We start from the raw sequence: 16,275 nt of genomic DNA, 5'->3' as shown, positions 1-16,275 counted from the left end.
ATTGAGAACCTAGGCTACTGAACATTAATAATAAAAGGAATGTTCAAATAATATCTATAAATATTCATAAATGTATTTGTAGGCCTACGTGGGACGATGGCTTTTTATAATTTACATGTTTTTGGTAGGATTCATAATGTAACATTATGGGATTGCAGCCTAAATGTTCCATCAATATATTCTTTTTATATGACATATACTCTTTAATAGACCACTGACAAGTCAATTATTTGTATTATTATTACACATAATTTCTCCCTTGGCGGCAACATTTCTTGAAAATTACATGCATTTAATTAGATTCTACCAAGCACTTTCAACATAATGTCCGACAGTGAAATTTGTAAAAAAGAAAAAAAGAATGAAGGAGAAAAACAGTCATTACTTAAAATATATACTTTACGGAATTTGTGTTTTGTGGATTGTAACATTGACGATTTAATTGTATTTCTAAATCGGTAAAATGTGTCGAAAGTGCTTTACTCGTTGTCAGAACAGATACACATTCACTCAGCTGCAGTGGAGCTGCAGCAGCTCCTGCTCTGTGCCTTTATTTATCTTTAAGGCACATTGTATACTTAGCGTGAGGATAAAGCATTACAAAAAGTAAAACACTTCTTCTGTTTTTAGTTCGATATTGTCGCCGTTCTTTCCTGTGCGCAATGTGTTTGCTAAATTAAGCCACTCAAGCTAGCTAGAATGCTACATGACTTTTTTTCTCCACACGAAGAAGAGGAGGTAGGACACCTTTAATGAATCCTGATGGCTTCATCTTCTGCAGTTGTGAAAGGTCTGACATGCATATTTTTACCTGTTGTTACATTTTAGCTGGACACAATCATACGGCTACGCAAAAAGCCTCTGCAGCTAGCAAATAGTTAGCCATATTTATTTTCAAGAAATCATTAACTAAACTTACTGAAGTTACTCTTCCATCAAATAACATCAAATACTATGGTTTTATTGTGTAGCGATTTCTTGTTATATCTTTTCCGTCCATTAAAACAAATCATAGGCTAAAAATGTGACTAAATATACCCCACTTCTAATAAAACTGTGTGTTCCTTAGGTAAAGTAAATGTTGTATGAGAATAAATTAAGAGTAAACTAATGACATGTTTGTATTATAGCAACATGGCGTGAGGGGGACAGTTGTTTGGCTCCTGACCCGAGAGATGGCACCCTGCGAGAGGCCACAATTAAGAGACTGACCTCCATCTCTGATACTACAGCATGGGTGCTATTCACTCACCTTGAAAAAGATGAAGAAAAAGAAGAGGAGGAAGCTGTACCTGTCTCAAAACTCATGAGACCAGGGTTGAATCACTTCCTCCAGGAGAAACCTATGTTTCCCTGCATCGCTGCAGACACCAGGCTTTGTGTCTCCTTAGAGTTGAGTGATGTTAATGGAGATAGTGTCCCCTACACCATCAACAGATACCTGAGAGATTACCAGAGAGAAGGTATCAGGTTCATTTACAAAAACTACATCGGTTCCAGAGGTTGTATCCTGGGGGATGACATGGGCTTGGGAAAAACCATACAGGTACAAAATAGTTGCACACTTAATATCTAATTGTTTTCTTTATGGTGGCTGTCTCTCTTTTCTATAACTCTTGTTCTTATCTTAGGTCATTGGTTTCCTTGCTGCTGTATTGCACAAAAGAGGCACATGGGAGGACATCGAGAAAAACAGGCCTCAGTTTCTGCAGAGTCAGATGCCTTCCAAGCAAAGTAAACCCAACAAAGTGGGTATTGAAACACTTAACTTAAATTTCCAGAATTATAAAAGATGTCAGGATAAATAAGTACTTCATTTTAAATACTTGCTATGTTCATGTGCCACAATACTGTACATCTACAGATATGAGTGTTCATTTTTCTTTATTTTGTTTGTCCACAATCTGGTCTAGGTATTCCTCATTGTGGCCCCGCTCTCAGTGCTTTATAACTGGAAAGATGAACTGGACACATGGGGTCACTTCCAATGTGTGGTGGTCCACGGGCTGAGGAAAGAGGAGGAGCTGGCTCGCATCAAGAAGGGACGAATTGAGATCGCGCTTACTACCTACGAGACTCTGCGCCTTTGTCTTGATCAGTTTAATAAGTAAGAAACATGCTCAACTCACTCAAGCAACAAACCATATCTTACGTGTTTCCTGTATGTGTGGATTTAATGTATTTCTCATATGCGTAATTAATGTTTTTATTAATAAAGTACACATTTGCCCTGCCTGCAGTATAGACTGGTCTGCTGTGGTTGTGGATGAGGCCCACAAGCTAAAAAATCCAAACTCTCAGATCACTCAGGCCATGAAGGATCTGAAATGCAAGGTCAAAGAGCTTTATGTTTTAATTGTATTATTACTAGTGTGTATCTAGATTCGGTTTAGATATACTTTTGGTAGAGAGCATTGGTGGTGTCATCAGGAAGTGTAAAGTCACAAGTTGTCTTCATCTCTGCTGTATTGAAAATATATTGAAATATGACACCATTTTAATTAGAAATTAACTAAGCAATTATATTTTCATCAGATCAGAGTTGGCCTCACTGGCACCATCTTACAGAACAACCTTGAGGAGCTGTGGTGCGTCATGGACTGGTAGGTGAAGAGACTTTTATGTGACAACCCTTTTTCCATTTTCATATTATAAGCACATTTCAGTAATTCCGCCCTCGTAACGTAAGTGATACATTTGCAACTTTGTTTGACATTTTTTATTTTTTTTATTAAGGGCCATACCTGGTTGTCTTGGCAACTTAGGACATTTCAAGAACAACTTTTCAGATCCGATTGAGCAAGGGCAGAGGCACAGCGCAACCAAACGTGCCCTAGCTACCGCGAGGAAGACTGTCAGAGCTCTGGTGAGGAAGATCTCCCATTTGTTCCTCAGAAGAACTAAAGCTCTCATCAAGGAACAACTGCCTAAGAAGGATGACAGGGTAAGATTGGTGAAATGTAACAAGACTTTTGCATTTCTGGACTATATTCTATTACCATATTTCCACAGCTCTATGATGTATATAAGCAACACTTCTTAGACAAATGCTGGACTGTGTTTTCTCCTAGGTGGTGTATTGCTCCCTGACAGACTTTCAGCAGACTGTGTATCAGACGGTGTTGGACTCTGAAGATGTGACGTTAATTCTGAAGTCTTCAGAGAAATGTGACTGTCAAAGTGGGCGCAACCGCGGACGCTGCTGCTATAAAGTTAGATCACTGCTTTGACTATTCTGTGACTCTGTATGCTATGTTTTGTAATGGGTTGAACTTAATTCTAAAGCTCGAGCTGTTAACTGCAAATCTGAAATTCACCTTTTAATTGAGTTGTATGTGAACAACTTTTTTGGGGGGGTTATTCACTAATTTAAACAAACATGTTGCGAAAATGTTCCTTTAAGGATCCAGTTGGTATTTCTGCATTTTACTTTTTAAAAACAATAAAATGCAGTGAATTAAAACAGAAAATCAAATGCAACATTATAGCCAGTTACAACTGCCCATTTGGTTGAAGTGTGGGAATAACTCTTTAATGTTAGCATTCACGAACAACTCTCATGTAGTGGAAAAAAAACAAAGATTGAGCACTCAAATAATATCTGATTCTTTGTTTTGCAGACAAATTCAGAAGGTGTGGAAATTAAGAGTCTATACTTTAGTTACTTGGCAATATTGAGGAAGATTGCAAACCATGCAGCACTGCTTCAGTCTACCACAGGAACCAGTAAGAAACAGGTGAGTCATGTTAACCTATCACTGATTTACTGCACTTGTTCATTAGAGCTATCATTGGAAAGTTTGTCCAGCCTTCAGTTGAAATCTCTTAGTTTGGTTCACTATAACAACTCATTTGTATCTTCCAGGAAAAGTATGTGGGGCGCATTTGTGCAAAGGTGTTCCAAAAGTTCCCAGACTTTGTGCAGAGATGCAAAGACGAAGCATTTGAGGCCTTGTCAGACCCGCTGTACAGTGGGAAAATGATGGTAACGTTTGGGAACAAAGGCTCATATCTGCTTATATGGGTTGTTTCCCTGTGAGTGACTATATCTGTGTTTCTTTCAGGTTTTGCAGAAGCTCATGAAGCATTACTTGCAAAGGAGAGATAAAATACTTATTTTTTCTCTCTCAACCAAGGTGAGAGCTCAGTTTTTGTGGGTACCTTGTGTTTGAATCAGAATTGTTGTGTGTCGGCATGTTTGCAAATATGAGTGCAACGACATATTGTAAGATTCAGATGAGCAACATGGCAAGATGTTTTCCTGTAGGGAAATGATTGGAGGCTCACAGTAATGTTATGTTATTAAGAGAAGTACGCTGATGGTTTTAGAGCTATACACTCGCTCTTATCCATTCAGCCTTTCAACACACAAACAGGCCTAAACACACACTTAATTGCAAATGCTGTAAGGGCAGATTACTTGTTTACAGAACAAATTGTAGCAGGAGGCATGGTTTTCTCATGACATATATTAATAGGTGAGCCTTTGTGTGGGGGCAATTAGAGGTTTAAAGATAATTAAACTCTTCGGAGTGTAATTGTTGCTGTCACCTGAGACAGTAATAATATTTCTCGCTGCTATGAGGTCATATTTTCATGGCCTATGTTTTGCGTTTTTGGTAATTATAGAGCCCATACAGATGTGATTGTGCAAGACTCAGCAACCCCTATAGTGTATCTCTAAATATACATGCCTGTGGATATTCTGTTTCATTTGTATCATATTTGCTAGTGAATCCTTTGCTTTTTATATACCCCATACAAACTCTTAAACCTTAGCAATGGGTGAATTCACATGACAGATGTAGGGATGCCTGTTTGTTAACAGTTGACTTTGAACACTTTGTTGTTGTTTTCTACCTGCCAGCTGTTAGATGTGCTGGAGAGCTACTGCATGGCCGGGGGGCTCGACTACATCAGGCTGGACGGAACCACCAAAGCCAAAGAGAGAGTCCAGATTGTCAAAGAGTTCAACATCTCTCCTCACATCAACCTCTGCCTGGTTTCCACCATGTTAGTCAAACATTGATAATTAGATAACAAAGTTTCATATTTCAATTTTGTGGTTTGTTTAAACAACAAGCACTTATTTTTGTCCATTTTCAAATGTCTGTCTCTCTCCGTCAGGGCGGGTGGTCTTGGTCTGAACTTCGTAGGGGCCAATGTGGTTGTACTCTTTGACCCTACATGGAACCCAGCCAATGACCTCCAAGCTATTGACAGGTAGATTGTGGGCCAAGTTTTCAAATACTTGAGTTTTTTATTCTGATGCTGCTTATCTCTACCACATTCAGCTGCCAGTATAGTGTATTTAGTAATATGATGTGCTGACCGGTGCTTTTGTGTTTATGTTTGTGTCTGTTTTCAGGGCATATCGAATTGGCCAGTGCAGAGATGTGACTGTTCTTAGGCTGATCTCATTGGGCACCGTAGAAGAGGTTATCTACCTCAGACAAATTTACAAACAGGTACCAGATCATCTTAACAACACACACGTCAAACAATAACAGAAAAAACCAGCACAATAATATGTTTTGACAGTGTTTCCAAATGTCCTATCTTTCAGCAACTTCAGTCCTCCGTTGTCGGCAAGGAGAGTGCGCGGCGGTACTTTGAGGCAGTGCAGGGGCATGGTGTCCATAAGGGGGAGCTGTTTGGGATCAAAAACCTCTTCAGGCTGCAGACCCTAGGGTCATGCCTCACCCGCGAGATACTAGAGGTTAGAAAGCCTCCATAGCTTTTACAGTTTTATTGAAGATGTGTTTTGATGTAGCATACTTACTTAACTCACCTTCCAATGTCACAATACAAGGTTTCACAAAACAGTCAAGAAAATGTATAGTTTATTTATTTTATTTGGAGTGTACTGATACTATATCTTGTCAAATTGACTGATAATGTCATTACAACTCTAGTTTCTTATAGGAATTTTAGAGGCATACTGCACTGTTATTTCCTTGAATTTTAAACTGTACAGCCTAGTAAAAATGAAAACTGAAGGATAATTATTTTGTTGATGATTGGTACATAATTGAATATATTTTGTTATTGACACGGTTAAGTTGATAAATGTGTGTCTAATTTGTTGCTTTCCCGTCAGCGAGAAGGACAAGTAGAGGCCGGCGTAATGACAAGCAGCACATACACGGCTGAAGAGAAGGAGGAGGGGACGGAGGGAGTTAGCGTGAGTAGTTATGCCCTTCTCATCTTCCCATCCCTCACTGCGTCTTCTCTCCCAGGCGGCCCCCTGATCCTCCCATTCCCACGCGAAAGATGGAGTACCTCCAACAGGGACCCTACCATCTGTCTGTCAACCATCTCACGCAATCTCATTTCAGTTTATTGCCTTAGCTGAGACTATTTATCTTTGTTCTTTTCTCAATTATTCTTTTTATTCCTGTTCACCCCATTTATGAGGAAAGATAATCAGCTTCCACTGTGACAAAATAAGACATATTATGCTACTTTTAAAGGAAGAACATTGGGAAAGTAACAACATGGCCAAAACGGTTCTTATCTTTATCACGCTGCTGTAGGTTTTAAAGTTTGTAGTTTTTCCTCACAGCTGTTGGGGGTAGCATGGGTTCAGAAGGTTAGAATAAATCCATATAATGATTTTTTTATTGTCGTAAAAAGTAACAAAAAGATTATTTGAATTCGCTCAAACGGCTCTACTTTGACTTATAATCATTTGTTCATAAAAATGTGTCACTATGCTACTTTCATGTCACCTTATCATGGTTATACTTTGACTGATGTAGTACAGTATATATGCCTACATTTAGCAAGGGACTACTTGCATTAGCAGAAGTCTCTATGGAGGTTTTGATGCTTTTGTATTTTGCAAACCGGCAACAACTGGAATCTTGTGTAACTCACTATAGGAACGGACTGTTCCTATTTTTCCTTTCAATCGCAAAAATATTTAATACTGTTTTACAAAAGAATCATAACTGCAATGCAATACATTTTGGGTGGAGCATAACTTAAAGTCTTTGGCTTACAAAAAACACATCTTTCCACTCAATTCTTTGTGGTTTTGTAAAACTAAAGGACGAGGTTCTCTTTGTGTGCTTCTCAGTTTCTCTCTGATGCAGGGTGCAACAGCTGGATGTAATTACTTGTGTATCCTGATGGAAGGAGCAGACCACACTGAAGCCTATCTTCTGCTTTTCAGCTATTTATTTACACAGTGATAGCCCTTATCATCCAGTTCCTTTTTAACTGGGCTGTTGCTCCACTGAGGCCTTTCAGATTCTTCCAAAAACACAGAATACACTGGGGTGTCTTAACACGCACAGACAGGGGCTGGAGGCGTGTGAGCACCAACATGCACACAAGAACGGAGGAATTGATGGAAAATTGATGGAATTAGAATCACTGTTGGTGGTCTCTCTCATAATGCTCCCATTCATACAAGTCAAGGAAATGTTTTGACCCCTATCTTTTATTCATATTACATCATGGTCGAGGGCATATGTCACATTTATTTGTATTGTGATGTACTTTTACAAACATCTGTTTTGTGTTACACAATAATATCTCATATGGGCTGTTCCACTGAAAGATGGCAAGAACAAGGGGAAGTGAGGAATTTGAAGCCGATTTGTGCTATTTTGGAGCTAAATCTTTCCCACACTGTCTATTTAAATCTTTGACATGCATTTCTTGTTCTCTTACTACCTACGTTGTATTGCTTTCTATTTCAATCTGTCCCCACTTTCTTAGCTGATTGTTTGTATTGTCTCATTTTAGAAACCTGGTGATTCCCCACCTGCAGATGACCCTGTACCAAATAACGAACCAGCCCAGGAGAACAGCGGTGCATCAAAGGTCCCAAAAGGGGTGCTGGACTTCAGCAGTGGAAGTGAAGAGGATGATGAAGAACAAGGTCTTAAGAGAAAGGGGTCAAAACCCGGTGCAGCGGATGGCAACAGTGCTGCTGCTGGTCCTGGTCGAGTTAGTCTCCTTCAGCACGGTTTCTCCAGGCTCCTCGAAAGGGTCAAAGGGAAACCAGAGTTAGCAGAAGGGGACAGTAGTCCAGGTATCGAAGAAAGCCCCTCTGAGGAAGAGACTGTGGAGGGTGTCTCCTCTGGTATTTGCAAAAGCTCTGATGCAGGAAATGCATCAGTCGGTCCCCCTAAATTGGGGACGAAAACCTGGGGTTCAGACATAGAAGACAGTGAGAATGGAGATAGTGGCAAAGAAGAGAGGGTCTCATTGTTTAAACACAGTGATGATAATGTAAGGAAGAGACGGGGCCTGAAAGAGTGGACAAATAAAAACATTACTGTTGATGAGGAGAGTGATGGAAATCCCTCACCTGACAAAAAGAAACCTAACAAGCTCAAAACTTCAGTTCCAAAAGTGCGCCGCTTTAAGGGTTACTCAGATGAATCAGAGGATTTGTACATAGAGGCAAAGACCTGTCCCAAGAGGAGCAATTTAAATTCACATGGTAGAGGAAGTTGCAGAGAAAATCTGGACCACAACAAAAAGTGGCTAAGTGCTAGTGTTCGGAACAAGGCCAGATCCAAATACACAAAGGACATAGAGACATTCACATCTTCAGAAGAGGAAAACACTCCTGTTAAGAAAGGGAGATCTCCAGGATGTCCCTCAACATCTCCACAAATAGAAAGATCTAGGTTTGAGTTGACAAAAGATGGGCAAATAGCTGCAACCATCAGGACAGAGAGACGAGCAGGCATGCCCAAAGCTGTTTCATTTACAAATCTGAAATGTCAGACATTCCCGGCATCCAAAGGAAAGGATATAACTATTGACAGTGTGCTAGGTAAATTCAATACCTTTGATTAAATGATTATAATTCTTAATGAAACTTTTTATTTTTTTATTCAACATTAATGATGTATATTTCTGTTTAAAGGTGGTGTACACGAGGTGTTATACACCCACTCTAACCAGCGCGTTGTGGGCGGGAGCAAAGCAGAGGAGCGGATGAGTCGAGCTGCAGTACGTGACGTGTTCGAGCGCAAGATGTATTCTCAGCTCCCGGCCAATCACCTTCTAAGCACACAGGAGGTAATGCATAAAACTGATGTAGGCCAATGCCATGCCAAATCGGAGTAGATGAATTCAATTGTATTTTAAAAGACTTTATTGACTGTATTAGGCACATATGCTCTCACTACCACATGAGAGTGGATGTAAACATAATCGATGTTATTGATTAGTAGCTTAACAAGGTTTCAGTCGTGCTTTATTAGTGGCAGCAGTTTTACCTTTACCATCAACATCTGTGGTCCCGAATACCACATGTTTACATCCAATATCATGCTACTTATCTCAGCCAACAGCACAGACTAGGGGAGAGAGACTGCTGGCAAACAAAATGGTCACTTATGGACTTCTGTTGATTCCTTTGTATGATTTTTGGATCATAGTTGTTCTGATTTAATTTTTCCTTTAAGGTCGTATACGCACAGCATTGAAAGCAGCAAACAACAATTTTGTATGTGAAGTCATTGTTTTGTCTACCTCTTGACTGTGTGTGTGTGTGTGTGTGTGTGTGTGTGTGTGTGTGTGTGTGTGTGTGTGTGTGTGTGTGTGTGTGTGTGTGTGTGTGTGTGTGTGTGTGTGTGTGTGTGTGTGTGTGTGTGTGTGTGTGTGTGTGTGTGTGTGTGTGTGTGTGTGTGTGTGTGTGTGTGTGTGTGTGTGTGTGTGTGTGTGTGTGTGTGTGTGTGTGTGTCCTCAGGTTAAAAATGTTAGCCCTGTCAAGGCTTTTTGCCTTTAAATGGAGGGTACAGCCAAAATAGTAAAAAAGAAAAGGGAAAAAATATGCTCAAATTTGAACCCGCGCTGCTGCGTTAAGGACATGGGGAACCTGCTAATGGTAATTGTTTGGTATGTTTAAATATTTTATGTTCTTGATTGTACCAGAGTCTGTCATCGAGCCCGCCAGACAGTCCGCCCTGCCCCTCTGCTGTCAGACTGGAGAGGCCCAGTGTGCACCATCCAGTCAGCTTTGCCAACAAGAGTGTGCACCAAACCAGAAACATGACCTTCATCATTGGAGAGACTCCTCAAGCCATATGCAGGTATTGAAAAGGTGTCAGAAGAGATGAGGGGAAGTGAAACAAAAAGAACAAAGGCGACAGCAGATGGGAAAGTGCAAAAAAGCTGAGAATAAGGAAGAATAAAACATGTCTATTGTAAAATATAACATAGGGGGTAAGAGAGGGCATGGACGAGAACCAAAGTTATGGGTACCGGTAGATGTAGTTAAGGAAAACTGACTCGGTGTAAGCGGCCAGCATGGTTTGAATAAGAATAAATCAAGTCAGGGAATGAAAAGAAGAAAGGTGGTCTTTAGAGTGAAGTAGGAAGAGAGAGATTCCTGGCAGCGTAGGGAAGGAGGCCAAAACTTACCACAGGTATGGTGTTGAGCGCCCCCACCTGGGCCTCAGGAATTATATGTGTGTGTTTTTAGCGAAAGACCACCTCTGAGCTTTCCCTCTCCACCTATTTCCCAGCATCATGCCAAAGAGTACCCAGTTATGTTCAGGCCAGACTGTGCTGGAGTTTTCCCCTCCACAACCACAGCCCTCCTGACTCTAACCAAAAACGATCGCCCGAGGACTTCCAAACCCACACTGATGTACACACTTCCTAACAAGCATTCACACACACGTACAGACACACACTGCTCAAATACACACCTCTGTCTCTCCGGCTGCTTCACCTCCGCCCCCCACCTTCCCAAAACACTCATATACAGACACATTTTATGGCTCCGATCTCACTTCCCAAGGGTGAGCCTGTATCTCTGCCCAGAGGCTCACCAGGGAGGGAAACTAGTATACACCAGTTATATTGATATCCCCTCAATTAACCTTGCTGTTTAATGATTTGAAACCACATTCACATCATGTTTTACTGCTCTTACTTTTATTTATTGTTTTTCCATTGAAAGCCACAAATGGTAATAACTCCACCATAATGCCGGACAGTGACTTTGAAGTATTTCTGTCCCCAAGTCTGGTGAGACCAACGTTTTAATGACTGCTTTTGAGCTCAGGAAAAACATCTCATACTGCATGGGTCTCTGAATATGAGCCTGAATATGTGGAGAACTGTTCATATATCCTAGGCCTGTTGGACCCACAGAATATGTGATTTAATACGATGGGTTTCCTGTTTTTTTTAAGACAATACTTTAAGTGGGATTTAAAGTACCTCACTGTATGCTCACATGTGACATGTCCACAGTAAGTCAGGACTTGTACTAACTGTATGTGTGTAAATATGATGTTTTAATTCACATGATATTACCAATTGATATTACTTGTAAAGACATACACATTTTCTTTGCATGGATGTTTGTCAAACTGATTTCTGCCTTGTCATTTGTCTTCTTGTGTTTAGGCAGCAGCTCGAGGAAATGGCAGAACAATTGAACTTCCCCTCAGTCCATCAGTTTGCACTTGAGATTCTGAGGAAAAACTCGACCCAGAGACTGGCGTGGCTACGACAATATTACACATCACTAAATAACCCTGACCTTGACAAAACGGTCACAAACTATTTCCCAGAATCTGATTCAGCACAGACCTCCTTTTCAACCACTACCTCCACAACATCTACCAGAACATCCCCAAAATCTCAAACACATACCCGAACCCCACAAAAGGATGTTCCAAAAGCCAAAAGGAAGCCTAAATACTCTCAGAATAATCCTGAACCTAAAATTATGCCTGAAACCCAACAAAACAATGTTTCTGTGCAGCAGAACAAGTCTAGACGCCCACAAAATGATGTTCCTGATCCCCAGACAAAGCATAGAAACCTGCAAAATAATGTTCTACCGCCACTAAAAAAGCAAAATATCCCACACAAGAATGCCCTAGAACCTCCAAGTGATGTTCCAAGCCTTGAGTCAGACGAGCAGGAGGAGACGGTCTGCAGTGCCAGAGGACATAAGAGGACAAAGATGAATAGTGTTTCTGGTTCTGGAGCCTTCGGTGGTCTTGGCTTGGATCAGGCCAGCAGCAGTGGTCTGACATCTGGGGAGGTTGCTGCTTTCCCGACAAGCACAGACAGAGATGTTCCTTCTTCTCAGGACCTCCGCCATGGCAGGTCCACCACATTATCCAAACCCACAGCAAAGGAAGGGCAGAAACTGTCTTCCAGGAGCAGTGAAACTCTTCAAGGCCAGAGAACAAATCCTCTGACCTCTTCTCCTCCTGAGCAGGCCACATCTTCTTCCAGTCATCGTTCCCTCCTCAAAGATCTGATAGGAGACACCTCAATTCTGGATGACCTGCTAAAACCCAAACCCAAGGGAGTCAAACAGAGCCCGAAGACAGCTCCTGCACTGGCCCACGTGTCAGTGGGTCCATGTCTTACCACGCCTTCTCCATCCAAAATCACTCTTAATACTGATTCTGGTGCAGTCATAGACTCGCTGTCCTCTCCAAACAAGCCCCCTACACATCAGGTGGTGTCAAAGGGCTGTCGCAAAGATTTTTGGGACATCCTGAATGAAGGTAATGAGGAGAGCATCAACAGGTTAACAGACCCGGCAGAAGTACAGAGGGTTTGCATCAACACTCGTATTGCAGCTAGAGGTAGGTCAGGAAAAGAGGAGAGGGAGAGTCTTTGGAAGACTAATGACAAGTTCCTGTGGAAGAAATGATGCAAGAGAGACAATTAGTTACATTTTGTACTTTTTTTTACTTTTGCAGTTCTGAAGAAGATACATAGAAATGTCCCCGTTGATTATTTAAAGCAGGTTTTCCTACCTCAGACTTTCTCAAGTTTGTATTTTATTACTTTTGCCCTATTATTTTATTCTTTTAAAGAGTGTTTTAGTTTTTTAGTGTCAACATTTGAAGATCTTTAGTGTTCATTGAATTAGCGAGTAATCATATTGCAGACTGTTACGTGGTTAAACAGAGTCTTGATCACTTTGAGTATTAAAACCTTTTCTAAATTGTATGGAAGTTATTGCCCTGTAAATTGTTTTAATTCATAGGCATTTACTATGTACTGTATATAAAATTGAGCCAAAAGGGAAACACACATTTCCAAATAGATGTATTCAAATGTTTTTTTATTCTTAGAGATCCCAAAGACAAAACATAACATTCTCGCACTTCAGAAGCTTTCAAATATATTAAAGTTATCAAATGTTTTGCATATTTGCCTTAAACATTTTGTTTTGTTTTAATGGATTACCAAAATATTTGCAGCTCAAACTAATGGTGTCGGCTCCAATTCTTTATAAAAATAAGTGAACCAAACTATACAAAGCTGTTGCCTCCTGTGTTCACATGTACAGTAGTTTAAGTTCAGTATCAAGGCCCAGACTGTGGCTGCACTTGATATGATAAGTGGGAATCCCACTCCGCTGTAGGCATTAGCTATCATCGTTATTAGATACCACGACTGCCACCGGGGTGGCCCTGCAGAGATATCACTTAAAGCTCCCTAATGGCTATTATGTCTCCCTCACTTTGAACACATCACTGCCTCCCGCTCCCCATGAGATTGCATATTGTGTAGATGGTGTAGTTTCCCTGCACAGTAATCTGATCGTCTGTGGCTCAACTCTAATAGTGGAAGCTGCTGCGCAATTAGTGAAATAAAAATAAGCAGTCGAAGACTTAGTGGAGCTGGGAGAAGAGGGATGAGGAGTCACTTTCACACTCATCCGTCCACCAATCCTCTGTGAAATCCACTCCATAGAAATAAAAAAGACTTATCAAACTAATAGTCGTAATGTGAAGAAGAAAGCCCTTAATGTGGGTGTATGTGAACGAGCATGCATTCATGTGCTAAACCTCACAGCTGTGTGCTCCCTCTTTTAATCTGAGAAGGTACAACCCTGAAGAGAGCTAACCCTAACCCTGTGTTTTGTTTAGCAGAAATGAGAAAGTGCTGATAGCTATCAATAAACAGAAGCAAAAAGGCCCTACATGCCTCAACAGAACAGGCAGCTCTGTTAGGGTGTGTGTGTGCGTGCGTGCGTGCGTGCATGCATGCAGGCCTTCTGGGTGGTAGATCTGGACGATCTTCACACACATATACCGAGGCCACACATTTGTCACACCTGTTCAAATCACAGACAGAGAATAAAAAGCCCTTTCTCTTATCCCAAACCCTTCCCTCTCTGCTTTTCTCATTCAGTCAACTGAGAACCGCAGATCCCTGTCTGTCTTTTTGTGGTCATAGTCTGGTTCAAGTGAGATAGCAGAGAGGCTTTGCATTTAACTGACAATAGAAAGGCTCACCGTCTGAGTGAGTGACAGTGGTTGGAGGCTAATGGAGGCCAGCTAACATGGCTCAGTGGCAAACAAAGCTCTCTTATCCTTAATGCTAACGGCAGTATTCTGTCAAGGATCTGGAGTGAGACATTCAACACCCATGAATGGCTGCCTACCGACAATGTCTCAGGTATAATTTGCTATACCTAAGGCCCCGGCCACACGAGGACGAAAACGGTCGTTTGCGTTACTGTTTAGTGTCATATAGACCGTTCGACCGAATATGGCACTAAACGACTGCGGAAACGATAACGGGTCCCAAGGTGGATAGAACGGCATACGCAATGCTCTGGGGGGGTCCAACGGCTCTGTGTGTACGCCCTTACGATCATTTTCTGATAATGATGAGGCAAATAGCCCCGCCTCTCCCCACCTCTGCTGCTCACCCCGCATCAAAGTAAACTGCACACTGAATTCAGATTATTTATCTTTCTCTCGATATGGACATAAACGCGAGTGAAGCCTAATGACGGAGACACGCAGCTCTGCTCACCTGCAGCTCCTCCCGCTGCAGCAAAACACACACTTCAAGTCAGATCATCACCCTTAGCTATTTTAATTACCTCTCAAACTACCTAAACTAGTTATAAATATGTTTATTTTTACTGTCGGCCGGGTCACTCATTACTGGATCAGCTGCTGCATGAAACAGACACTGACGCTGTCTGAAGAGAGGGAGGAAAAAGAGAGGCTCCGTGTATTTTATTATTATTTTATATATAGTCGTTATTCATTTGTTTTAAAGCTCAATAAATAACAAAGAAGACCGGTTCCCTCGGCCCCCACCGCAGAGAATAAACAGAAGGGCAACCATGACAACAATGCTTCTTCGCTGCTTTTGTGGAGGAAGCTACAGCGCCACGTACAGGCTCCTGCATATGTACTGCAGCTTCTCCAGCGGTTGGAGCTAAACGGAGCTGTCTCGTGTGGACAGACACTATCCGGTGAATATTGCGTGTGGACGGAAGCTTTTTTGCGATTGCGTTTGCGTTAATCCTATGCGTTTAGCCGTTTTCGTCCTCGTGTGGCCGGGGCCTAAGAGTCACAAAAAATACCACAAAAGTGAAGCTGTGTTCCGATTCTCCCATTAGTGTTTCCACTCTCTGTGTCAAGGGCAGTGTGAACACTTTGTATATATTTCCTGTCACTTTCACCTGGGTGTGTGTGAGACTGATATAAACGGGACAGTCAGAAATCGCGGCAGAGGGCGGCCCTTTCAATGTAGATTTATTTTTCTGATGTCAGGCTGTGACACCTAGTTTGATTTGATTTGTTAAAAGCTGTGAATGAGTGTTGACCCGTATTGACCTGGGCCTCCAGTCCTTTCTGGCTCAGGTTTCAAAAGAATTCATTCTGCAATGTGTTAAGAAGGTTTGCATAAAGAGGCTGATAAAGAACTAGCTCTTTTTTAATGAAGTATTATATAAGGGTATTATTATATGAAAGAAGTCTCGACAGTTAGCCTGCGGGTTCTGGTAACTAACAGAGGGTCATTGTGGGTCATCAGGTCATCGGTGTGTGTTTCTTAGGATCTTTGTTGCAATAACTCAGACTACTTTTTCTAAAGAGCTTCTGTTACCTCATTCACACCAACGGTGTTTCAGGGCCGGTTCGGAGCTGGAGCTTGAAAAGCACCGGGTTTTCCTGTTCACACCGCAGCGGAGCAGCCTCTCATACCTCATTCACACCAACGGTGTTTCGGGGCCGGTTCGGAGCTGGAGCTTGAAAAGCACCGGGTTTTCCTCTTCACACCGCAGCGGAGCAGCCTCTTAGCTCCGGAATCCGGTTCGTTTCAAGCACCAACAAATTGTCCGACTAGAGCAAAAGCACCACATACGTCACGCTAACGTCGAGGCGGGGGCAGGATCAACTCCTGAACAACAACAAAAAGCCGGCGTTTTATATCCAGTTTGTACACAACGATGGAGAAACTTAACAAGCAGCAGTGGTCCACTGAAGAGACCAGCTGGGAATCTGGTCTTCCCGA

At 41.7% G+C, this 16,275-nt stretch overlaps 1 protein-coding gene across 2 annotated transcripts; it reads left to right on the top strand.

The window, feature by feature from the left end:
• The first annotated feature begins 515 nt into the window (after window positions 1-515).
• Window positions 516-12,958, top strand: ercc6l2 (excision repair cross-complementation group 6-like 2). Of its 2 annotated transcripts, XM_034091531.1 has the most exons (20): window positions 516-790; window positions 1,131-1,546; window positions 1,632-1,748; window positions 1,914-2,107; window positions 2,241-2,334; window positions 2,536-2,603; window positions 2,737-2,944; window positions 3,072-3,212; window positions 3,621-3,737; window positions 3,866-3,985; window positions 4,065-4,136; window positions 4,868-5,013; window positions 5,128-5,223; window positions 5,369-5,468; window positions 5,567-5,719; window positions 6,101-6,184; window positions 7,756-8,797; window positions 8,891-9,045; window positions 9,904-10,061; window positions 11,389-12,958. In XM_034091531.1, exons 1-20 carry the CDS (start codon window positions 763-765, stop codon window positions 12,656-12,658), a joined length of 4,779 nt encoding a protein of 1,592 aa, XP_033947422.1. In that variant the 5' UTR covers window positions 516-762; the 3' UTR covers window positions 12,659-12,958. The 2 variants fall into 2 exon arrangements, with proteins under 2 accessions (XP_033947422.1, XP_033947423.1); XM_034091532.1 differs by lacking the exons at window positions 516-790; window positions 1,131-1,546; window positions 1,632-1,748; window positions 1,914-2,107 and having other exon boundaries at window positions 2,285-2,334; window positions 2,541-2,603.
• Window positions 12,959-16,275: the final 3,317 nt, after the last annotated feature.

Source organism: Pseudochaenichthys georgianus, chromosome 9, assembly GCF_902827115.2.
Source record: "Pseudochaenichthys georgianus chromosome 9, fPseGeo1.2, whole genome shotgun sequence".
Lineage (NCBI taxonomy): Eukaryota > Metazoa > Chordata > Actinopteri > Perciformes > Channichthyidae > Pseudochaenichthys > Pseudochaenichthys georgianus.
The sequence above is the reverse complement of the archived record's forward strand: the minus strand, read 5'-3'. Positions and strand labels throughout refer to the sequence as shown.

Coding starts and splice junctions, on each gene's coding strand:
- ercc6l2 (XM_034091531.1), top strand. CDS start 763: ATGGCTTCATCTTCTGCAGTTGTGAAAG. Junction 3,213..3,620: donor GCGGACGCTGCTGCTATAAA/GTTAGATCACTG, acceptor TTTGTTTTGCAG/ACAAATTCAGAAGGTGTGGA. Junction 5,720..6,100: donor TCACCCGCGAGATACTAGAG/GTTAGAAAGCCT, acceptor CTTTCCCGTCAG/CGAGAAGGACAAGTAGAGGC.